At 36.6% G+C, this 20,685-nt stretch overlaps 1 protein-coding gene across 1 annotated transcript in view; it reads right to left on the bottom strand.

Moving 5' to 3' along the window:
- The window catches only part of FZD3 (frizzled class receptor 3), an 80,139-nt gene that overhangs the window by 11,450 nt on the left and 48,004 nt on the right, over positions 1–20,685 (bottom strand). Inside the window, exons 6-7 of the mRNA XM_002818953.6 lie at positions 10,791–10,939; positions 6,568–6,801 (exon numbers count right to left, since the gene is read on the bottom strand). Of these exons, the coding sequence (XP_002818999.1) occupies positions 6,568–6,801; positions 10,791–10,939 (383 nt within the window). The remainder of the gene's footprint in view (positions 1–6,567; positions 6,802–10,790; positions 10,940–20,685) is intronic.

Genomic DNA, 20,685 nt, shown 5'->3' with positions numbered 1-20,685 from the left:
AATCCAATCAGAATTAAGGTTCCATTCTCTGCAAAAGGACAGAAACTAAGATTAAATAAGGCTGACCGATTTGAAGCTGCACTCGATATGGATACCTTTCTCATTCAAAGGAGTTTTGAACGGGGTGGGTTCAGGGAGAGGGGTAACAACAAATAGAAGAAATGTGGCATTGCCCCTGGCAGCCAAGAAGAGTGGTTATAATCAGTAGAGGGGTGCATTCAAATTTTATTAAAAGACTCTGACTGGAAGAGGGAGAATATGAAATCAGAGGAGAAATTGGAGTAATCTAAAAAAAAAATGAATAAACTGGCAAGCAATGATGACAGTATGTGCCGAAAGCTGCTTTCCAGATAGCCCAGTTAACAACTGAATTAACTACCTGTAAATTATCTTAATTACTTCTCATCAGGGCTTGAGGCTGTGAAGACGCTCCTTCATGGAAGCTACATCTGCTTGGAAGTTACATCCTAACACTGTAACCTATATTCTGGCTAAAGCAAATTCTTTGTACCTTCAGCTCTAGACCCAGCTTGGAGTATGTGAGCTGGGCTCCTCTGCTAACTGCAGGCTATCTCCTCTGCACTTATCTTGAAAAGCAGCAGTGGGGCTGTTAAATTTTCTTTTGTTGCAGTCCTGACTCACTGAGCTTTGCCATGAGGAATGAGATTAGCTCTAGGCCAGTCAAGGTCAGGAAAATCAATTATGACTTTTTTATTAGGCCTTTGCTTATGGAGCTAGCATGCTATTTATCAGTGATTCTGGTTTTATAGCGTGCTCTTTCAAGGTAAGGACCATATTTTATCTTTTAATCCCTAGTGCCTCAAGAAGTATTTGTTTAAAATACTTTTTGTTTATACTTAACACCTATACATATGCCATTCTGTAAAAGTATTTGATTTAGGATAATAAACCTCAAAGAAAACTTAGCATAATTTATAACTTTAATTAAGTTTTAAGTAATGTTTCTAAAAATAAAATATAGCAGGCTAGGTTTTTTTTTTTAAACAGTCATCAAAAAAACTAATCATAAGCAGCTGCAGATCTGTTGGCTGTCAGAAAGCGTTAATCCATCATTCCTTCACAAAAATAATTGTAACAAATTTCATGACTCAGTGTGAATTATTTATAAAATTTAAAGATAGATTCATACACCACAGAGGTGATCTTCTAGTAACATTTTCATTAGATCAGAGTTTAAAACTTGAGAAGTCCTTTGAAATTTTTTTTTTTTTTTTTTAAAAACATGTCTTTTGGCCAGGCGCAGGGGCTCATGCCTATAATCCCAGCACTTTGGGAGGCTGAGATGGGCAGATCACTTGAGGTCAGGAGTTCAAGACCAGCCTGGCGAACGTGGTGAAACCCTGTCTCTACTAAAAATACAAAAATTAGCTGGGCATGGTGGCGGGCACCTGTAATCCCAGCTACTCGGGAGGCTGAGGCAGGAGAATTGCTTGAACCTCGGAGGCGGAGGTTGCAGTGAGCTGAGATCGTGCCATTGCACTCCAGCCTGGGCGACAAGAGCGAAACTCTGTCTCAAAAAACAAAAACATGTATTTTGTTTCAGTAAAGCAAAAAAGAAAAATGTGAAAAGATAAATATTTAAACATTTTAAACATTTCTCATGTTAATGGGTAAAAAGTTATTTAATTCTTATTTATTAAAAGATACTTCACATTTAGGACCTAAAACAGTTTTAAATTTGTTCTGCATGTTTTGGTAAATAATGACAATGTTTGCAGATGAAAACATTTCAGAATGGGCTTGTTATTCTAGACTAATAATTATTATTTTGCATAATGATTATTGCCTTAAAACTGAGTAGAAGATTATTCCAAGTTTCCAAATATGACTTGGCTGCTGATTTGGAGATCTTTCACCTCTCAATGGCTTCCCAAGTATCTGTCACAAATAAATATGGCAAATGAAAAGAGCAAAATATGATGCGGTTTTCTAGTAATGATATAAAGTTATCTTTTAAAAATCATTATATAAAAATATAAGCTGAGTATTTTATAAAATGAAATATAAAGCTTTGAGTTACAAAAACAAAAATATATTTTTCATAGAAAAATTTACTATATTGAATAATTTAATCTAAATTCCTCAAGTGACATATATGGCCATCCACAAAACATTTTAGAATATGAACAACCTGCCCATGGATAATCAAGAGTCAACTACATAGAAAAATAAATTTAAATATACTGTTTAATCTCAACTGTATATGTAGGAATTACCAAGTTTATTTTTTGACAGTCATTTAAACCACTGTGACCACTGACTCTAATACACAGTGTGAAAATGTAAATTAATTTTAATATAAGCTTAGGCAAAACAATTAGGATGGTTAATTTGCTGCCGTTGTCAAAAAGATACTATGGTGCCTTCCAAAGTCAACATAAAAAAACCTTGAAGATGATTTACTCTTTTTAAGTTTCCATACTATTTGCTATCACTAATCTAAATAACTGAATTAACTGTAGTTTTACTAATACCTCCTTATTTATTCCCTAGCTTTTTCTTGTCATGGCACCCACTTACCAACCTAATCATTCATTCCCAAACCTCCACCTACCTACTTATCCACTTCCTTTTTCACTCACCCTCTCATCTAACCACCAATTACTTATTCTTTGAAGCTGACATATGTGTGTAGGTGTATTCACCTCTGCCTATTTTGTTTTATATAGCACAGAGATCAATAATTATCCAGCAAAGAATCTGGGCCAGAGTGAGTACTGGGAAGTGGGTATGTGTGTGATCCCACAGCCAAGTTACCATGAGATGATTAGAAAATGACCAAAACATAGTGTTGACACACGAAGTTAAAAACTGACTGAAGCAGAAGGAAATCTCCATGAGATGGCTTTTCAAATTATGAAAATCCTTGTTCAGACTTCTGGTTCACCACAGTCTTGGAATCTCTCAAATCTGACCTAAGTTCTGGGTACAGCAAAGAGTCCTACAGTAGGAGTATTCATGTGCCACATTACAGAACACCTTCAGTAGGGTGCCACTGTCATTCTGGCTCCTGAATTTCTGGGAAACATCCACATTATTTCTAAAGTCATTATTTATTTGATAGATTTGGTCATCCCCTACTATATATATATGCCTAGCACTGGCTAGATACTGTGGAGGAATACGGTGTCACCTAGTTCTTATTCTCTAGAAGCTGCAAACTTAGCTGAGGAAAGACAATTATGTGGAAAATAGATAGCAACAAAAAGAATGATAAGCAATTTCTCTGACTCATATGCCCACTGTTCTTCTTTCTGTATTATTATTACTGTGAATATTTCCCAAGGTCTTGTTTTTGGCCTGTTGTTCTTTTTTTAATAGTGACTCAAGGGATTCTAGCTCACAATTTTAATTGCTAACTACCTTATATTGATGATCGTAAACTTTCTTATCTAAGCTACAGCTCTATTCAGATGAGAGTGGCTGAAATCTATTTTTAACTGCCCTCAGAAATTCTCTACTTAATATAAACTCATCTTTTACTGTTCATTCACCCTACTTATCTCCTGTAAGATACTTTCACGAACCAATCTGACCTTTCTCTTTCCTGCAGTTCTACATCTATTATCTTTAACACTCACTGTCTTAATTGTATTCCTGGCTTGTGCTATTATTTAATTGGTTCATATGTGTATGTCTTATCTTTCCTATAAGGTTATATGCTCCTAGAATGCATAAATTGCATCTTACTTTTCTTCCATGTACATCTTTATACACAGTATGCCACATGCATAGGTATTATACTATAAATAATCATTCATTCATCATTGAAAGGATAAGGCCAGGCCGGGCACGGTGGCTCATGCCCGTAGTCCCAGCTCTTTGGGAGGCTGAGACGGGCAGATCACTTAAGGCCAGGAGTTGGACACCAGCCTGACCAACATGTCAAAACCCTGTCTCTAATAAAAATACAAAAAATTAGCTGAGCATGGTGGCACACGCCTGTAATCCTAGCTACTACTCAGTGGGCTGAGGCATGAGAATCGCTGGAATCTGGGAGGCGGAGGTTGTAGTGAGCTGAGAGTACCACTGCACTCCAGCCTGGGCAACAAAGTGAGTCTCTGCCTCAAAAAAAAAAAAATAAATAAATAAAAGAAAGAAATAAAGAAAGGATAAGGCCAATAATGTCAAATAAAGCTGAGTTCATGGAGGGTGGTGACTGATAAATATATTCTAAAAGAACTCTGATTCCCTCCCTCCTTATCAGTATTTTCAGCTGGGACCCCTAAATTACTGTAGAAACTTCCTAACTAGTCTTACGCATAATCTCCTTCATTCCGATGCTACTGCCAAGTGATTTTTCTAAAATACAAATCTGATTTTCTCACCCCAATGCCTGAAGTCCTATGATAGTTTCTCACTGCTGTCAGGGAAAAATGCAAACTCCTCAGTATGAATTCCTCTCCTTCAGTTGCTGAAACATAGAGTCTATGCTCTAGCCATACCCACGTACCTAACTGCTTGCCTGTCTTCCTTGCCTCTGCATGTGCTGTTTCCTTGTCTTTAACTCCCAACTGCCTCCTCTGAATCCTATTCAATGTAGAAGTGCCATCTCTTTTGTGAAGCTTTCACTTTCTATGATTTATTAAATGGTTTTCTTCTCTGAGATCCCAATGCACCCTGTACACATTTTTACTATACCTATTGAAGTGTATTGTAATTGATTGTTTACTCTTCTGTCTTCCATCTCTGCATCCCTAGCACTTAGAAGAATGCTTCTCATATAGGAGTGCTAAGTGGAACAAAAGAAGGAAGGAAGGAGAAAGATCCTTGTGGTTAAAATGAAGTCACTGGTGATGTTAGAGGGTGCAGTTCAGGCAGGCAGAGAGGAGAAAAAGACTACACTTTCAAGACATAAAGGATGGATTAGGGAGAAGAAAAATATTCAAAATAGTCATTTCAAAAATCTAGCCAGGAAAGAAAAAGGAAATTGATAAAAGATAAATCAGCACAAAGAGAGACTGCTGCTCTTTTAAACACAGGGTAGCTGAATAACAGAAGGTAAAAGAAAACAAGTTGAGAGGAAAAAAACAAGATTAAAAAAGAAAAGTACAGAGAATCGGATTCTACACTAGGAGGACAGGGAGAAGACTGAGACTGACAGGATAGAAACAGCTATGGAAACAGATGTTTTCAAGTGAACATAGAATCCTGTCAGTTTCAGGTATTATAATTTTCATTCTTTCAGTTTCCCAAAAGAAATCTTAAAAAAAAAAAAACCCCAAAAATCTTTAGCACATTCCTTTTCTCCAGCTGCTAATATTAATTTCTTACCAATCTCTATCATTTCTTCTTGTTTTTTTTTTTTTTTTTTTTTTGAGACAGAGTTTTGCTCTTGTTGCCCAGGCTGGAGTGTAGTGGCACGATGTCAGCTCACTCCAATCTCCACCTCCTAGCTTCAAGTGATTCTCCCGCTTCAGCCTCCTGAGTTAGCTGGGATTACAGGTGCCCACCACAACACCCGGCTATATCATTCCTTCTTTCTAAATATCTTTCAGGTCAGCTCTTCCTCTCTTCCCACTGCCACCATTCTCCTATAAGCCTTTATCATCTCTCAAATGAATTACTGAAAAGCTCCCAGGCAGTTTCTAATTCTAGAGTCTCATTTCTCAAATTTAACAAGAAACCCACAGCCAGGCTTCTCTCAAACATTTTCTCTGTGAAACCAACCCCCTCCCTAGCCACCAGAATTAATCACTACTTCCTCTGTGCTACTACTGTACCTAGTAAACAGGGGTTGGCAAACTAAGGCCTGCTGGCCAAATCCTATTTTTGCAAATAAAGTTTTATTGGAATGCAGTTATTTCTATTTGACTACATATTGTCTATGACTGCTTTCATGCTAAAACAGCAGACTCAAATAGTTGCAGTGAAGACCATATGGCTCATAAGGCCTAAAATGTTTACTACCTGGCTCTTCACGGAAAATGTTTGCCAATTCCTGAACTATACTATCATATGTTAATTCAATTGTCAACTACAATGATAATAGAAGCTGATATGAGGTACTCACTGAGACAGGCACTGTTCCAAGGAATTAGGTATGCTATCTCATTTAATTTGTACATTATTAAAGAGGCAGATATTACTACTATTTTCATTTTATAAATGAGGAAACTGAGGCTTATCATTCCAGATCCATGTTCTAAACCACAAACTGACTATACTATCTTTCTAAATAGACTGTTAGCTTACCAAGAACAAAGATCATGCCTGTCATCTTTGTATTCTCAGGGCCTAGCAAGAGTGCTAGATGTAGTAGGTGTTCCATAATTGTTTACTAAATTAATCTTACTAAAATAACCACTTTTACCCTGTCTTCTCCCTGCTCAATCCCCTGCAATAACTCCCATATTGCTTACTGCATCAAATCTAAACAACTCTGACTGACTTTAAGTCTGACCATAGTCTGGGACAACTCTATCTAGCAAAGTTCAAAGGCTTAATTATGTTCGACTTCTGTTTCAGAATTGGCTGCTCTTCTTTCTTAAGCTGTATGATCATAATTCAGCTTATGAAATAAACTACACTACTAACAAAACTCACCTGCCATCACGTGATCTGTGGAGGCTGCCGTGGTAGCTGCTCACTTTGCTGTGGATGCTTCCCGCTTTGCTTCTTTGATCATCCACCATAGCCAGCTGAGTTGAAGAAGCATGGGTGGATGTTCCTTGAGTGGAAGTTCCCCTTGACTTTCTTATGATAGGAGTATTTGGATCCCTCAGGAGAGACTGAGCAAAATCAGGTTCCTGGAGTACCTGTCGGCTCTCATTCACTATCCTAGACAATAAAATAATAAGTTTAAGATTCATACCAATCTTCCTTCAGACCAATAAGCAATACTTCTGTGCAACACTGATATTATTCTTGAAATTAATTGCTTGCCAAATTAGATTTATAGGACTGATATGAAGAAACATTATTGACAGAGGAAAGAATATAACAACAATCTATGTCAATCTGTCCCCTAAGGTGGTATGATGGAAAAAGGCCTGTGTTAGAATAAGGAAATCAGGATTTTAGTTCCAACTTTATCAATAAAAATCTGATCTTAAGCATGTCATTATCTCCTCTTTCTTTCCTTCGTTTCTTCATCTATAAAATGAAAGTATACAATTTCATCATTTCTAAAAGGTCCCTTTCAGGCAAAGAAATCTATCATTCTCAAGACACTGAAATATTATGAAGATATAACTCTAAAATAGAAAAATTGTTTTCTTGCATGGTTTATATAACTAGTAGAGGCTTCACTGTAGCATGGATACAACATTTTTTTAAGTTGTAAAAGCAGTTGTTTTAGTCTACAAGTTGATTTTATGCAGAAGCAGTTGTCTAGTGCTGGAATAAACATGAGCAGTCATAATTAGAACAAAACAAAATGAAAAATTAAAGTTACAATTAAGTCTCAGACATATTAGAAGCTTAAAGGGAAACATTTAGGGGAAAAATTATTGTTAAGAACAAAAAATTTTAACTGCTATCAAAGGATTAAGTAGACAGATGGCTTATGGTGATGAACAAGGCAGTAATTAAATTAATACAAGAGCTAATTAAACAGTTGTAAAGGTTAGTGTCTTGGATTATGTAAATAAAGGACTTACTATGAAAACTCATAAAGTTAAAATTAGATAATCAATTTCATTTCAAAAATAAAACTCCAGCATGTAAAGATTGGATCATATATTGAGAAATTACATACATTATAAATTCTCACATTACAAAAGGATTGTCATTATTGCTGTTGTTTTTCGTGTTGGGGTAGATGGGCTGAAGGAAGTCTAGTATTTATTGAGTACTTTATATATATTCTCCTTTGAATCCTCTTAATAATGTCATCATTACAGAGATTCATGTCTTAAGAGTGTATTTCTAAGGGAATATTGGATATCTATTAATAATAGATATTGTAATCCCCATTTCATAGACAAAGAAACTAAAGTTTTAAGAAATTAAAGAACTTTCAAAAAATCACACAACGAAACCAACAGTCAAGGATCAAACTTAAGTTTAAAGTCTTAGAGGCTAATCACAAGGTAATGATAAAATAGTGTTTACATGTATCTGGAAAGCAAAGTGCCAAAAACATGACAGAAAAAAGAACAAGTCAAAAACAGTAAAAAAACACACAAAAATCTGGATTCATTCCTCTGTAATCAATGGCCTTATTCATATATATGTACATCCCACCAAGTCATTCTTGGTTGTTGACTTTATTTTCTAAACTTGGTTAAAACTGACTTCTAGTTCTTCCAAAAATTTAACTCACCTCCAAATGGTGAAGGTTTGTCCCCTCATTTTACAGATAATGTCCAGAGAAATTAAGTGAAATGACCCAGGTAATCCAAAAGAGGATTTCTAAAAATATTTAAATCTATGTCAGAATTATTAGCATAAGTATGGTCTTAAATCTGGCTTCACTTAAGGGGAGAACATTAATTTGATTAGCACAATGTTAGAAACCAGTCTACAGCACAGTGTCACAAAGTAGTTAAGAGCAAAGCTCTGGAGTCAGACTGGGTTTGAATCTATATGTTAGCAATCACTTGTTATGAAATCTTGGTTCTATGCCTCAGTTTCCTTATCTGTAAAATGATGTCCTCCATCACAAGGCTGTTTACAGCATTAAATGATTTAATGTGTAAAGTGCTTAGAACAGTGCTTTGAGTATTAAATGTGCCCAATAAATTAGTACCCATTATTATTATCTTATAGTCGTTTCCCAAAGGCTAACCAGACAAATGCTAGAAATAGCTAAAGGGTGCCCACGCTCTTGAACACCAGAATAAGGGGCTGCCACTCCAGCCCAGAGCACATTCTGGCTTGGAAGATCACAATGACTGTTGGTTGGGAATCCACAGCTGCAGAAAACCAAATGGAAGGGCCCCTGAGAGTTTTAACCAGTTTCAAAAGGATTTCGGCCCAACCAGTATCCCCACAAACTAACTAGGATAAATCTCTATAAGGAAAGCTTCAGTTTTAGCTCTATCTGGAATTTCTAATGCAACTCTATTACAGAATTATTTATACATGGCCCAGAGGTGTCCAGGAATGTTTAATTCAAGTCCTTTCCTCAGCATCATGTTTTACTGTGATTACAATACAGTTTTCCAAAGAATACACAAATAAATCACAGTAAATCCCATAAGGGAGGACACTCTAAGAAAGGAGGGTCCTGGCTTGTTCTGTTTGCTATCAAATCATTGGTATCCAAAAGTAGTTGGTGGCACATAGTAAGCATTCAACAAGTCTTTCAAAGAATGAATAAATGCCTAGAAGACAAATTTTTTTGGTTGCTATTGAGTGAACTGATCCCTTTCTTTCCTTCTCTGCTCTACGAAATTATATTTAAAGGAGAAATGCATTATCTGATATCACTAGTAGCAGTCTCAGATATCAGAATAAGAAATGTATACAGTCATCCCTCAATTTCCTCAGGAGAGTGGTTCTAGGACCCCCTGTGGGTGCCAAAATTCGAGGATGCTCAAGTCCCTTATACAAAATGGTGTAGTATTTGCATACAACCTCTTGTATACTTTAAATCATCTCTAGATTACTTACAGTACCTAATACATCACTTTATTTGCATAGATTCAGTGTAGTGCTCAGCATGCAGCAAATTCAAGTTTTGCTTTTTGGAATTTTCTTGAATTTTTTTTTTCCCAAATATTTTTTATCCATTGTTGGTTGAATCTACTGATATGGAACCCCCAGATACAAAAGGCTGACTGTATATTAAACTGTGATGTTAATATAATTTGTACAACAGAAATTGTTAATTACTGGTATTTTAGTAAATATAAACTTTATTAGTGAGGCAGAAACTAAAGTAACTTCAAATTGTATAAGAAAATGACATTAACCAATACAAGGTGCATTCTACATATAATTTTAAAATATTTACAGACTACCCCACAAAAAAATCATTCTTCCATGGATCCTAGATTAAGTAAAATCATAAGAAATATAGAATCCACTAACTTAGAGTTTGTGATAATTCAGATAGAGATACCCATGAGACTTAAAACTGAGTAGAGTTTGAAATCATTTGTTCCACTGTGAAAACTGAAGGGTCTTGTTTTGTTTTACAAACTAACGTACAAAAATTTAAAGATTCCTTAAATATGCCCTTATATCACACTGTAATATGTATGCAGTATGGCCAACTATGAATTACAATAACCTCTAACACATTTCAATTACTCTACTAATATCATTTTTCTATTTGGCTTTAACGTACTATATTAGAATGGAATAAGAGTATTTCTTTATATCACTTTTGGTATGCTTGGAAGAACGATGGACAACTGGAGACAGAAGTTTATCTAGCTCTTATCAGTAAATACCTGTGTGACTCTGGCCAAGCACTTAACCTCTATCTTGGTTTTCTCATTTGTAAAAGAGAGATGAGAATATAAGTCAACCTTCAAAGGAATATCAGGAAGATTAGGTAAGAATGTAGAGAAAAGCATTAATTTGCTTTTAGGAAAATTACAATTTGAATTTTTTTCACAAAGATTGGACTTCCTTCAAGTATTCTGAATTAGTACAGGAGGCCTGGTCATCTTCTGGACTACTTGGCCATCTTCTCAAAATAAGTTTTTAGTTTTAAATTAAGACATGCTACTGTGCCAATCATAACTGAATACTGCTGAAAATGTTAGTCTTGTTTGAATAATTCTCCAAATCCAAGTCATTTTAACATAAGCAACACAAAAAAATTTACGTAAATGTGAGGTTTGTGAACACTGTGATCATTTATTTCAACTTACTCTTTTTTCCTACGACCATGAAAAAAACTGGCCCATTCAAAGCATGTCTTTTTGCTTCCAACCCAAAATACAGAGGGAATGCCAACTATGAGAGCCATCAGGTATTTCATCAGAAAGAGAATCAAGTCTGGACGACTCATTTGAGTAACCTGGAAGAACAGAAAGAAAAGCATCTTAAATATATAAAAATAACTTTCTATTAAAGGCCATTATGAAATCTTTTTCTTTTTCTTTTGAGACAGAGTGTGATCTTGGCTCACTGCAACCTCTGCCTCCCAGGTTCAAGCAATTCTCCTGCCTCAGCCTCCCAAGTAGGTAGGATTACAGGCATGTGCCAACATGCCCAGGTAATTTTTGTATTTTTAGTAGAGACGGGGTTTCACCATCTTGGCCAGGCTGCAGGTGATCCACCTGCCTCAGCCTCCCAAAGTGCTGGGATTACAGGTGTGAGCCACCGCGCCTGGCCCAAAATCTTTTAAATAAAGTAGAGTAAAATAATTCTACAAATTTGATGTTTTCATTTATAAGGTTTTATAGGTAATTTTCTTATTATGTGGAAAAAATATACTCCTGAAAATTTGACAATAAATTTATACTCTATACATTGAGCCATATCTATCTATCTAGATAGATAGATGATAGATATTTGGCTGACATTAGTCATCTTCTAAAATAGGGAAGAACAGACAGCATTTGTACAATGGCAGGAGAGAGGCAGTGGTGATGTAGATGAACTTTTTAAAAGAGTAATGTGAAAATAAGATGCCATAGAAGGAAAACACTGATACTTTTGACTACTAAAAATTTAACACTTCTATAGAACAAAAAGCCTTAAATCAAATTAATAGAATAATGACTAACTAGAAATATCAACTGTATTATCAATCAATAAAGCAAACCTAAGGAAAAGAAAATGAAGAATAGGCCAGGCGTGATGGTTCATGCATGCAATCCCAGCACTTTGGGAGGCCGAGGCAGGCAGATCACCTGAGGTCAGGGGTTCAAGACCAGCCTGGCCAAGATGGCAAAACCCCATCTCTACTAAAAATACAAAAATTAGCTGGGCATGGTGGCAGGCACCTGTAGTTCCAGGTACTCAGGAGGCTGAGATAGGAGAATCGCTTGAACCAGGGAGGTGGAGGTTGTAGTGAGTCAAGATTGCGCTACTGCACTCCAGCTTGGGCAACAGAGTGAGACTCAATGTCTCCAAAAAAAAAAAGATAAAAGACGAAATAAAGTATTTGTAAGACAAAAAAATAGCAGAATTAATAACCCAAAGTTTGTTATTGAAAAAGGATAGGCCAGACTCCAGTCTAATCAAAACAACAAAGGGAAGAAAACAGCAAACACACAGACACAGAAATGATAATAAAGAAACAGATGCAAATAGAGAAAAATTAAAGAATCTTAAAAAGATTACTTTGCTCAATTCCATGCAAATAGACTTGAAACCCAATGGAAACAAATGATAGGAAAATGTAATTTAACAAAATTGACTCCAGAGGAAATAAAAAATTTAAACAGATATATTATAGAAGAAATAAAGTTGTCAAAGAGCCACCTCCTCTCAGAAAGCACTAGACCCAAGTTTCATAGGAAAATTCTAATAAATAATTAAAGAACACATAATTTCAAATTGTCTGAAACACAGAAAAAGAAAACGATTAAAATTATTTATATAAAGCAAGCAAAAAATTGTACTTAACAAAGCCTCCATAAAGAAACTATTTATTTATGTCTCATTTAGGAATTTGTATGCAAACAGAATTCAACAGCAAATTAAAAGAATAGGCCAGGACCAAACAGGGGAATGCAAAGATGGTTCAATATTAGTAAATTTATTTACAAATTCAACATATTATTAGATCAAAGGGAAAACATATGATCATCTTCATAAATGCCACAAAGGCATTTGATAAAAGTATCCATTCTTGATTTTTAAAAACTGTAATAAAATACAAATAGATGATGAAGTCCTTAAAGACACTATATATCTATATCTCAATCCAAAAGCAAACATCATGCTTAATGGAAACACCAAAAGCCACTAGAAATATTTTCATTAAAATATGGAATACAAGAAAAGTATCTACTGCCACCACTCTTAGTTAACCATTTCAACAGCTCTAGACTGCAATTAGATAAAAGAAATAAAGGTTATAAAAATTAGAAAGGAGGAGGCAATGTGATCATTATTTATAAATAATATAATTTTATACCTGGAAAAACTAAGTGAATAAAGTAAAAACTATTATAAATTATAAGCTGGATGACTAGGTATGAAATTAAATACACAAATAACTTTCACATATATAAATATCAATTGGCAGATATAAGAAAGAAAATTCTTCATTTACCATTGTTATGGGTTAAACTGTCTTCTCTATCCAAATTCATATGTTGAAGCCCTAACTCCCAGTACCTCAGAATGTGGCTGTATTTGGAGGTGGGGCCTTCAAAGAGGTAATTAAGGTTATATGGGTAGATCCTAACCCAATCTGGCTGGTATCCTTATAAGAGGAGGAAATTTGGACATAAAGACACCAGGCATATGTACACACACAGAAAGGCCATGTAAGGACACAGCAAGCAGGCTCCCATCTATAAGCCAAGGAGAGAGACTTAAGAGGAAACCAAACCTGCCAGCACCTTCATCCTGGACTTCCAGCTTCTATAGAGCTGTGAGAAAATTAGTTTCTGTTGTTTAAGCTACCCAGTCTGTGGTCTCTCATTATGGTAGCCCTAGCATACTAATACAAACTACAACAAAAGAGACAAAACACCTAAGAATAAATTTAATAAGAAAAATGATCTGTTTGAAGATGTTTTAAAACACACCCCACTTCAAACATGTTCTTAGAAATAATTTATCATAAGAATGCAGATTCTCCTTGATTTAGTTATTAAATGTGACACAATCCCCAAATTCCAAAAAAATACCAAGAGTTATACGAGAATTAGACAAGTTGATTTTAAAGTTTACATGGAAAAACAATCAAGAACAAACAAGAAAGTCCTGAAAGAGAAGAGAAATATATCATTAAGCTATAATAATTAAAACTGTGTAATTATAGAACACAGTGTTTAATATAAGCAGTATTTAAGTAAGTGACATTTCAAACCATTCAGAAAAATATGTTTATTCAATAAATGGACTCTGGACAGGCTTCTAGAAAAAAACAGAGCTGAAGCCATACCGTATTTCATACCTAGATGAATTTCTAAATGATCAAAAATTCAGGCCAGGCACAGTGGCTCAGGCCTGTAATCCCAGCACTGAGGGAGGCTCAGGCGGGTGGTTCGCTTGAGCCCAGGAGGCAGAGGCTGCATCGCGCCACTGCACTCCAGCCTGAGCAACACAGCAAGACCCCGTCTCAAAGTAAATAATTAAATAAAAACAAACAAAAAAAACCTCAAATGTAAGAAAAAAATTAACAACAAAAAAGAAACCATAAAAGTTAAAACTGTAGATGAAAGCTTTTATTTTGAGGAGAGAGATGAAGAGTGACTTTCTAACAATGCCATAAAACTTAGAAGCCATCAAAAAGAGACAAGTGAGCCGGGCATGGTGGCTCACACCTGTAATCCCAGCACTTTCGGAGGCCGAGGCAGGCAGATCACCTGATGTCAGGAGTTCGAGACCAGCCTGACCAATATGGTGAAACCCCGTCTCTACTAAAAATACAAAAATTAGCCAGGTGTGATGGTGGGTGCCTGTAGTCCCAGCTACTTGGAAGGCTGAGACAGAAGAATTGCTTGAACCTGGGAGGCACAGGTTGCAGTGAGCTGAGATCATGCCACTGTACTCTAGCCTGGGTGACAGCGCTAGGCTCTGTCTCAAAAAAAAAAAAAAAAAAAAAAAAAAGAGAGAGACAATTGTGCTACATAAAATCCCACATTTCTGCATGGCCATAACTATCATAACAACAGCCAAAAGACAATAAAAAAGCTGATATAAAATTGTTGCAAATTATATGGCAGATAAAAGGGCTAATTTCATTAATGAATAATAACTCCTACAACTAAAAAAGCCCATGACCTGAAGAAAAATAGGCAAAATATATGAACAATTTACAGAAAACAAAAGACACATCTAGAGCTCAGACTCATAGTTAAATTATATGCTGGTACTATTTTTTAACCTATCAAATAGGTAAGATCCAAAAGTCTGACAGTATATTGCATTAGCAAATGTGTGGAGATATTATATATTGGTGATGGAGAGGTAAATTCATAAACCTCTATAAAAGACAATTTGGCTATGTCTATCAAAGTTATACCCTTTGATTAAGCAACTATTTTAAAAATGTATGCTACAGATATATTCATATATATGTGAAATGATGTATGTTCAAGTATTGTACACATATCATATACCAATTGTAAAATATTAGAAGCAATATGATTTATCCGTTCAATGAAATACCATGAGGGCATGAAAAGATACTGAGGAAGACTTTTCTCTTTTGGTATTGATCTCCAAAATATATCATTAAACGACAAGAGCAAGTGGGGAACTGTGTATGGGAGCTACCAAGTGAGTAAAAAAAGAGGGAGCAAAGGAATATACTTGTTTGTACACGCATGAACATCACTGAAAGAGGATATACGAATTCCTTATAAAATTCCAAGTTACCCTTGAGAGGGGCACTGGGAAGCTGCGAAACACAGGCAGTGATAGAAGGGAGACTTTTCCCATATACTTTTGTAGCTTTTGGGTTTCGAACCATTAAAAACTTTTTTTTGAGACAGAGTCTCGCTCTGTCTCCCAGGCTGGAGTGCAGTGGCACGATCTTGGCTCACTGCAAGCTCCACCTCCCGGGTTCATGCCATTCTCCTGCTTCCCAGAGTAGCTGGGACTACAGGTGCCCGTCACCATGCCCAGCTAATTTTTTGTATTTTTAGTAGAGATGGGGTTTCACCGTGTTAGCCAGGATGGTCTCGATCTCCTGACCTTGTTATCCGCCTGCCTCAGCCTCCCAAAGTGCTGGGATTACAGGTGTGAGCCACTGCGCCCAGCCTCGAACCATTAAAAACTTTTAAGAATAAAAAAACCCAGAATTTAAAAAAATATATGTATGAAGATTCTAAATATAAAAATAAGTGCTGGGTGGGGCACTGGGAAACACCCTCACTGTTGGTAAATTGGTATAACCTTACTAGTATACAATCTTGTAAAACTTATAAAAAATTTAAATGTATATTCCATTTGATTCAGCAATTCTATTTTGAGAAATAACATCCTAAAGAAATAACAGGTCAATAATAGGGGATTGTTTAAATAAATTATGGTACATCCAAATTACCAAATATACAGTCATTCAAAAAATAATAATGTATATGAAAAAAGGAAAATACAGACAGTGGTAAATGTTCAACAACTGGTAAACGTTCAACAACTGGCTGGTAAATGTTCAACAACTGGCTCTCTGGATCAAGGGAAGCCCTGATTTGCAGCATCTGCCTATTTCGATGGTCATTTTCAAGCAACCAGTGTGATATCACTGAAGGTGGAGCTGCATCTTACGGGCCTGAGAGCCAGCTACAGCACACAACTAGGTGTAGACTGATGTGCCAAATACGATCACCATTTATGTTTCAAAATTATACAGTCATGTGTCACTTGACAACAGGGATATGTTCTGAGTGATGTGTTGTTAGGCAGTTTTGTCACTGTGCGAATATCAGAGTGTACTTAGACTAAACCTAGATGGTATAGCCCACTACACACCTAGGCTTTATGGTATAGCCTATTGCTCCTAGGCTACAAACTTGTACAGCAGGTTACTGTACTGAATAATGCAAACAATTGTATTACAATATTAAATATTTGGGTATCTATTTAAACATAGAAAGGGTAAAATAAAAATACAGAATTATAATCCTATGGGACCACCATAGTCGCATATGCAGTCTATGGTTGACTGAAACATTGTTATGTGGTGCATGGCTGTAATATCTATAACATTATTTATACATATATTAAATATGACTTTTGGTATGTTTTTTAATATACCAATATACACTGTTCTGGCCATCTATGACTGTGTAAAATACTACACCAAAACTTAACGGCTTAAAGCCAGAATTTATTCTCTCTCACAGTTCTGTGAATTGACTGGGCTCAGCTGGGTGATTCCCACTTGGGTTCTCACATGTAGCTGCAGTCAGATGATGGCTGCGGCTGGAATCATCTGGATGTTAGTCTGAGCTGGACATACATACAGGATGACTTCTTCACTCAAATGTCAGCTAGGATGGCTGGAAAAGACGGGAGCTGACTGAGAAGATCTCTCCCTCTCTCTGTGATTGGTCTTCTCAGTCACCTTTCTCTCTTTCTGTTTCCCTCCCTTCATGAAGCCTTTCTATACAGCTTAGGGCCAGCCTGGGCTTCCACACATCTTGTGGTCTCAAGACAGTCTGACTTCTTACTAGAGGCTGACCTCTCCCAAAGCAAGCATTCCAAGAGATCTTAGCAAAGTCTTGGGGTCATACAGAATCACTTTTGTTGCATTCTACTAATCAAAGCCAAGTCACAGTGCCAGCATGATTTAAGGAAAGGGACTACTCAAGAGCAAGAGATGTGGCTCCCTGGTTGGAGGCAGGAGGCTGCATCTCTCTGAAGAGTAGCTACCATAGTGGTTGCTACATATGGTTGGAATGTTTGTCCCCTCCAAAACTCACGTTGAAACTTAAACCTCAGTGGGGGAATACTGAGAGGTGGGGCCTTTAAGAGGTGTTGGGTCATGAGGGCTCTGCCTCATAAACAGATTAATGGGTTATTACAGGAATAGGACTGGTGGCATTATAAAAGGAGGAAGAGGGACTGAACTAGTACACTGAGCCCTCTCGCTACGTAATGCCCTGCATCAACTCAGGACTCTGCAGTTTCCATCAGGAAGAAGACCCTCACCAGATGTGGCCCCTTCAACCTTGGACTTGGACTTCTTAGCCTCCATAACTGTAAGAAATAAATTCCTTTTCTTTAAAAATTAGCCAGTTCCAGGTATTCTGTTTCACTCAACAGAAAACAGACTAGACACATAGGGATCAAAAAGTATGGAAAAATGTAAATTGTGGTTATATTGATTTGCAGGGGTAAGCGGGCTTTTACTCTGAGTATGTTTTATCATTTTCTTCCCACATATTTTGGACTTTTTAAAAAGTGGAAAAGACTATACGTGTATAATCAAAATTGACAAAACATTTAACCAAGAAAACTTTTACTGTATTAATGGAATGCCAAAAGTTCATGAGATACAATGTAAATTTATATTATGATAGATATCAACAAATGTTCTACAAATGAATTGCTCTAAGAAATTATCAAACATTATACTGATATTTAATCTACAGTATATAGTGAATATCATAAATATGTAAAGTAAGCTATATAAATAAATCAATGATAAACTAGATAGAAAACACAAAAAATTTCTAAATGAATCAATACCTAGGACTTATATTCTGCATACACAATCACATCCTTTCTTGCATTTTCCAATATGCATTCTCCAATATGGCATACTACTTCTTAAAGGCAGATATTCACATCATATTAAGGAGGAACACATGAATGTAGCAGATAGAACAGGCTGAAAAGTGTAAAGTACTTAGAACTGTGTTTGACACCTAATAAATATTCAAAAATGTGTTTTAGGAGCACTACTATCCCAGAAGATATTAACAGGTAATCCATATTTTATCCGATTTTATTTTACCGCAGAGTATCATACTCTGCGGTAAAATAAAATCTGGGTATTATGAGCCTCCTCCCCACCCGGAGGGATTATACATTAATATATTCAAGGTTCTGAGAAGTCCTGAAGAACTGTTTATTTTTGTTTACCTCAGTGTTTTCTAAGCTGATAGATACATCTCCCCCACTGAAAATTAAGAAGTTGAAATAGGTAAATTCTAAGGTTTATTCTAATAGCCTATGAGCCTATTAAGCTGGAAAAACTTTACAGGGGAATTAGAGACTAGTTTTGCTACAAAAGTTATTTTCCTTTTCCATGATTAAAAAATCTACCATATTAGTTAAAATATACATGTTAACCATGACTGTATACATTCTTTTTTTTTTTTTTTTTTTGGCTCACAAAAAGAGAAAATCTCATAAAAGTAGAGTGTGGGCCAGGTGCGGTGACTCATGCCTGTAATCCCAGCACTTTGGGAGGTCAAGGCGAGCAGGTCACTTGAGGTCAGGAGTTTGAGATCAGCCTGGCCAACATGGCATGGCGAAACACCGTCTCTACCAAAAATACAAAAATTAGCCAGGCGTGGTGGCAGGTGCCTGCAATCCCAGCTGCTCGGGAGGCTGAGGCAGGAGAACTATTTGAACCTGGGAGGCAGAGGGTGCAGTGAGCCGAGACTGCGCCACTGCACTCCAGCATGGGTGACGGAGTGACACTCCATCTCAAAAAAAAAAAAACAGTGGAGTGTGGCAAGGCAAAGAATGAGAGCTGGGAAGCAGACTTCAAATCACACTGGCTTATACTCAATAAATGGTGAGAAAACAAGGACTAACTGAAGAAAAATAATTATTTGTAAAGAGGTGACTTACGTAAGTAATATGATGAAGAGGATGAAGGCAAAGAACATAAAAATTAAAACTAATAGAATTGTAATGAAAAAAGATAAAGAGAGCTAATCAGAGTTGATTGCAGAATTAGAACAATTGTGTGATGTGAAGAGCACTGGCCTGAGCAACGTGACATGGGTCAAATCACTTTTTATAAAATAAGAGGCTTGAACTTGATGACTTCAAGGTTGTCTTCAATTCTAGATGACTGATCATCCAGAATCTAAATTCTATCCTTAGAGATACATCCTATCCTACTCATCCCTTTGTTTACAGATGCAATCAAACTCTAGGGAAGTGAACTGATCTGCAAGGTCACACAGCTAATTAACTCAGTCACTTAAATACTGAGTGCCACCATGAGCTTGTACAAAAGACATAACAGCAAATAGTCAGAAAATTCTCTGCCCTTGTTGAACTTACACTGTAGAACAGGGTAAGGGTGCAGTGGTATCAATGTATAGGAACTAAAGAAATCTTCCAATTTCAGGTAGCAATAAGAACTAAAACACAAGGTAGGGGATAGCGTGTGTGGGTGTGGTGTGGTAGTGGATGGGCAAGCTATTTTATCTTATTTATTTCATTTTTTGAGACCAAGTCTCACTCTGTTGTGCCCAGGCTGGAGTGCAGTGGCGGGATCTTGGCTCACTGCAACCTCCGCCTCCTGGGTTCAAGCGATTCTCCTGCGTCAGCCTCCCGAGTAGCTGGGATTACAGGCATGCGGCACCAGGTCCAGCTAATTTTTGTATTTTTAGTAGAGATGGGGTTTCACCATTTTGCCAGGCTGGTCTCGAACTCCCTACCTCAGGTGATCCACCCACCTCAGCCTCCCAAAGTGCTAGGATTAAGGCGTGAGCCGCAGCACCTGGCCAGCAAGCAATTTTAGATCAAAGTGGTCAGTAAAGGCTTCTTCAAGGACATGACATTTAAGTAGGGATTTAGGCAGAAGAAACAGCAATAACAATAATCCTGACAGAACAAGTTTGCTGTCTCTGAAGAACAATAACAAAGAGGCCAGCAAGGCTAAAAGTGAGCATGGATGGAAGAGAAATGGTAGGAGATGAAGTCAAAGAAGGAGGTAGGGGTCCAGTCATATATGGCACTGCAGGGAATGGTTAAAAAAAAAAAAAAAAGGATTTCATTCTAAGAGTAACAGGAAGCCACTGGAGGGTTTTGTACAAACCAGCAACATGATCTCACTTATGTTTTTAAAACTCGCTCTGGCTACTGTGTTGAAAATAAACTAAGGAAACAAAAGTAGAAGCATGAAGATGAATAGGAAGGCCACTGTGAATTACTGAATGGCTTGGA

Source organism: Pongo abelii, chromosome 7, assembly GCF_028885655.2.
Source record: "Pongo abelii isolate AG06213 chromosome 7, NHGRI_mPonAbe1-v2.0_pri, whole genome shotgun sequence".
NCBI lineage: Eukaryota > Metazoa > Chordata > Mammalia > Primates > Hominidae > Pongo > Pongo abelii.
The sequence above is the reverse complement of the archived record's forward strand: the minus strand, read 5'-3'. Positions and strand labels throughout refer to the sequence as shown.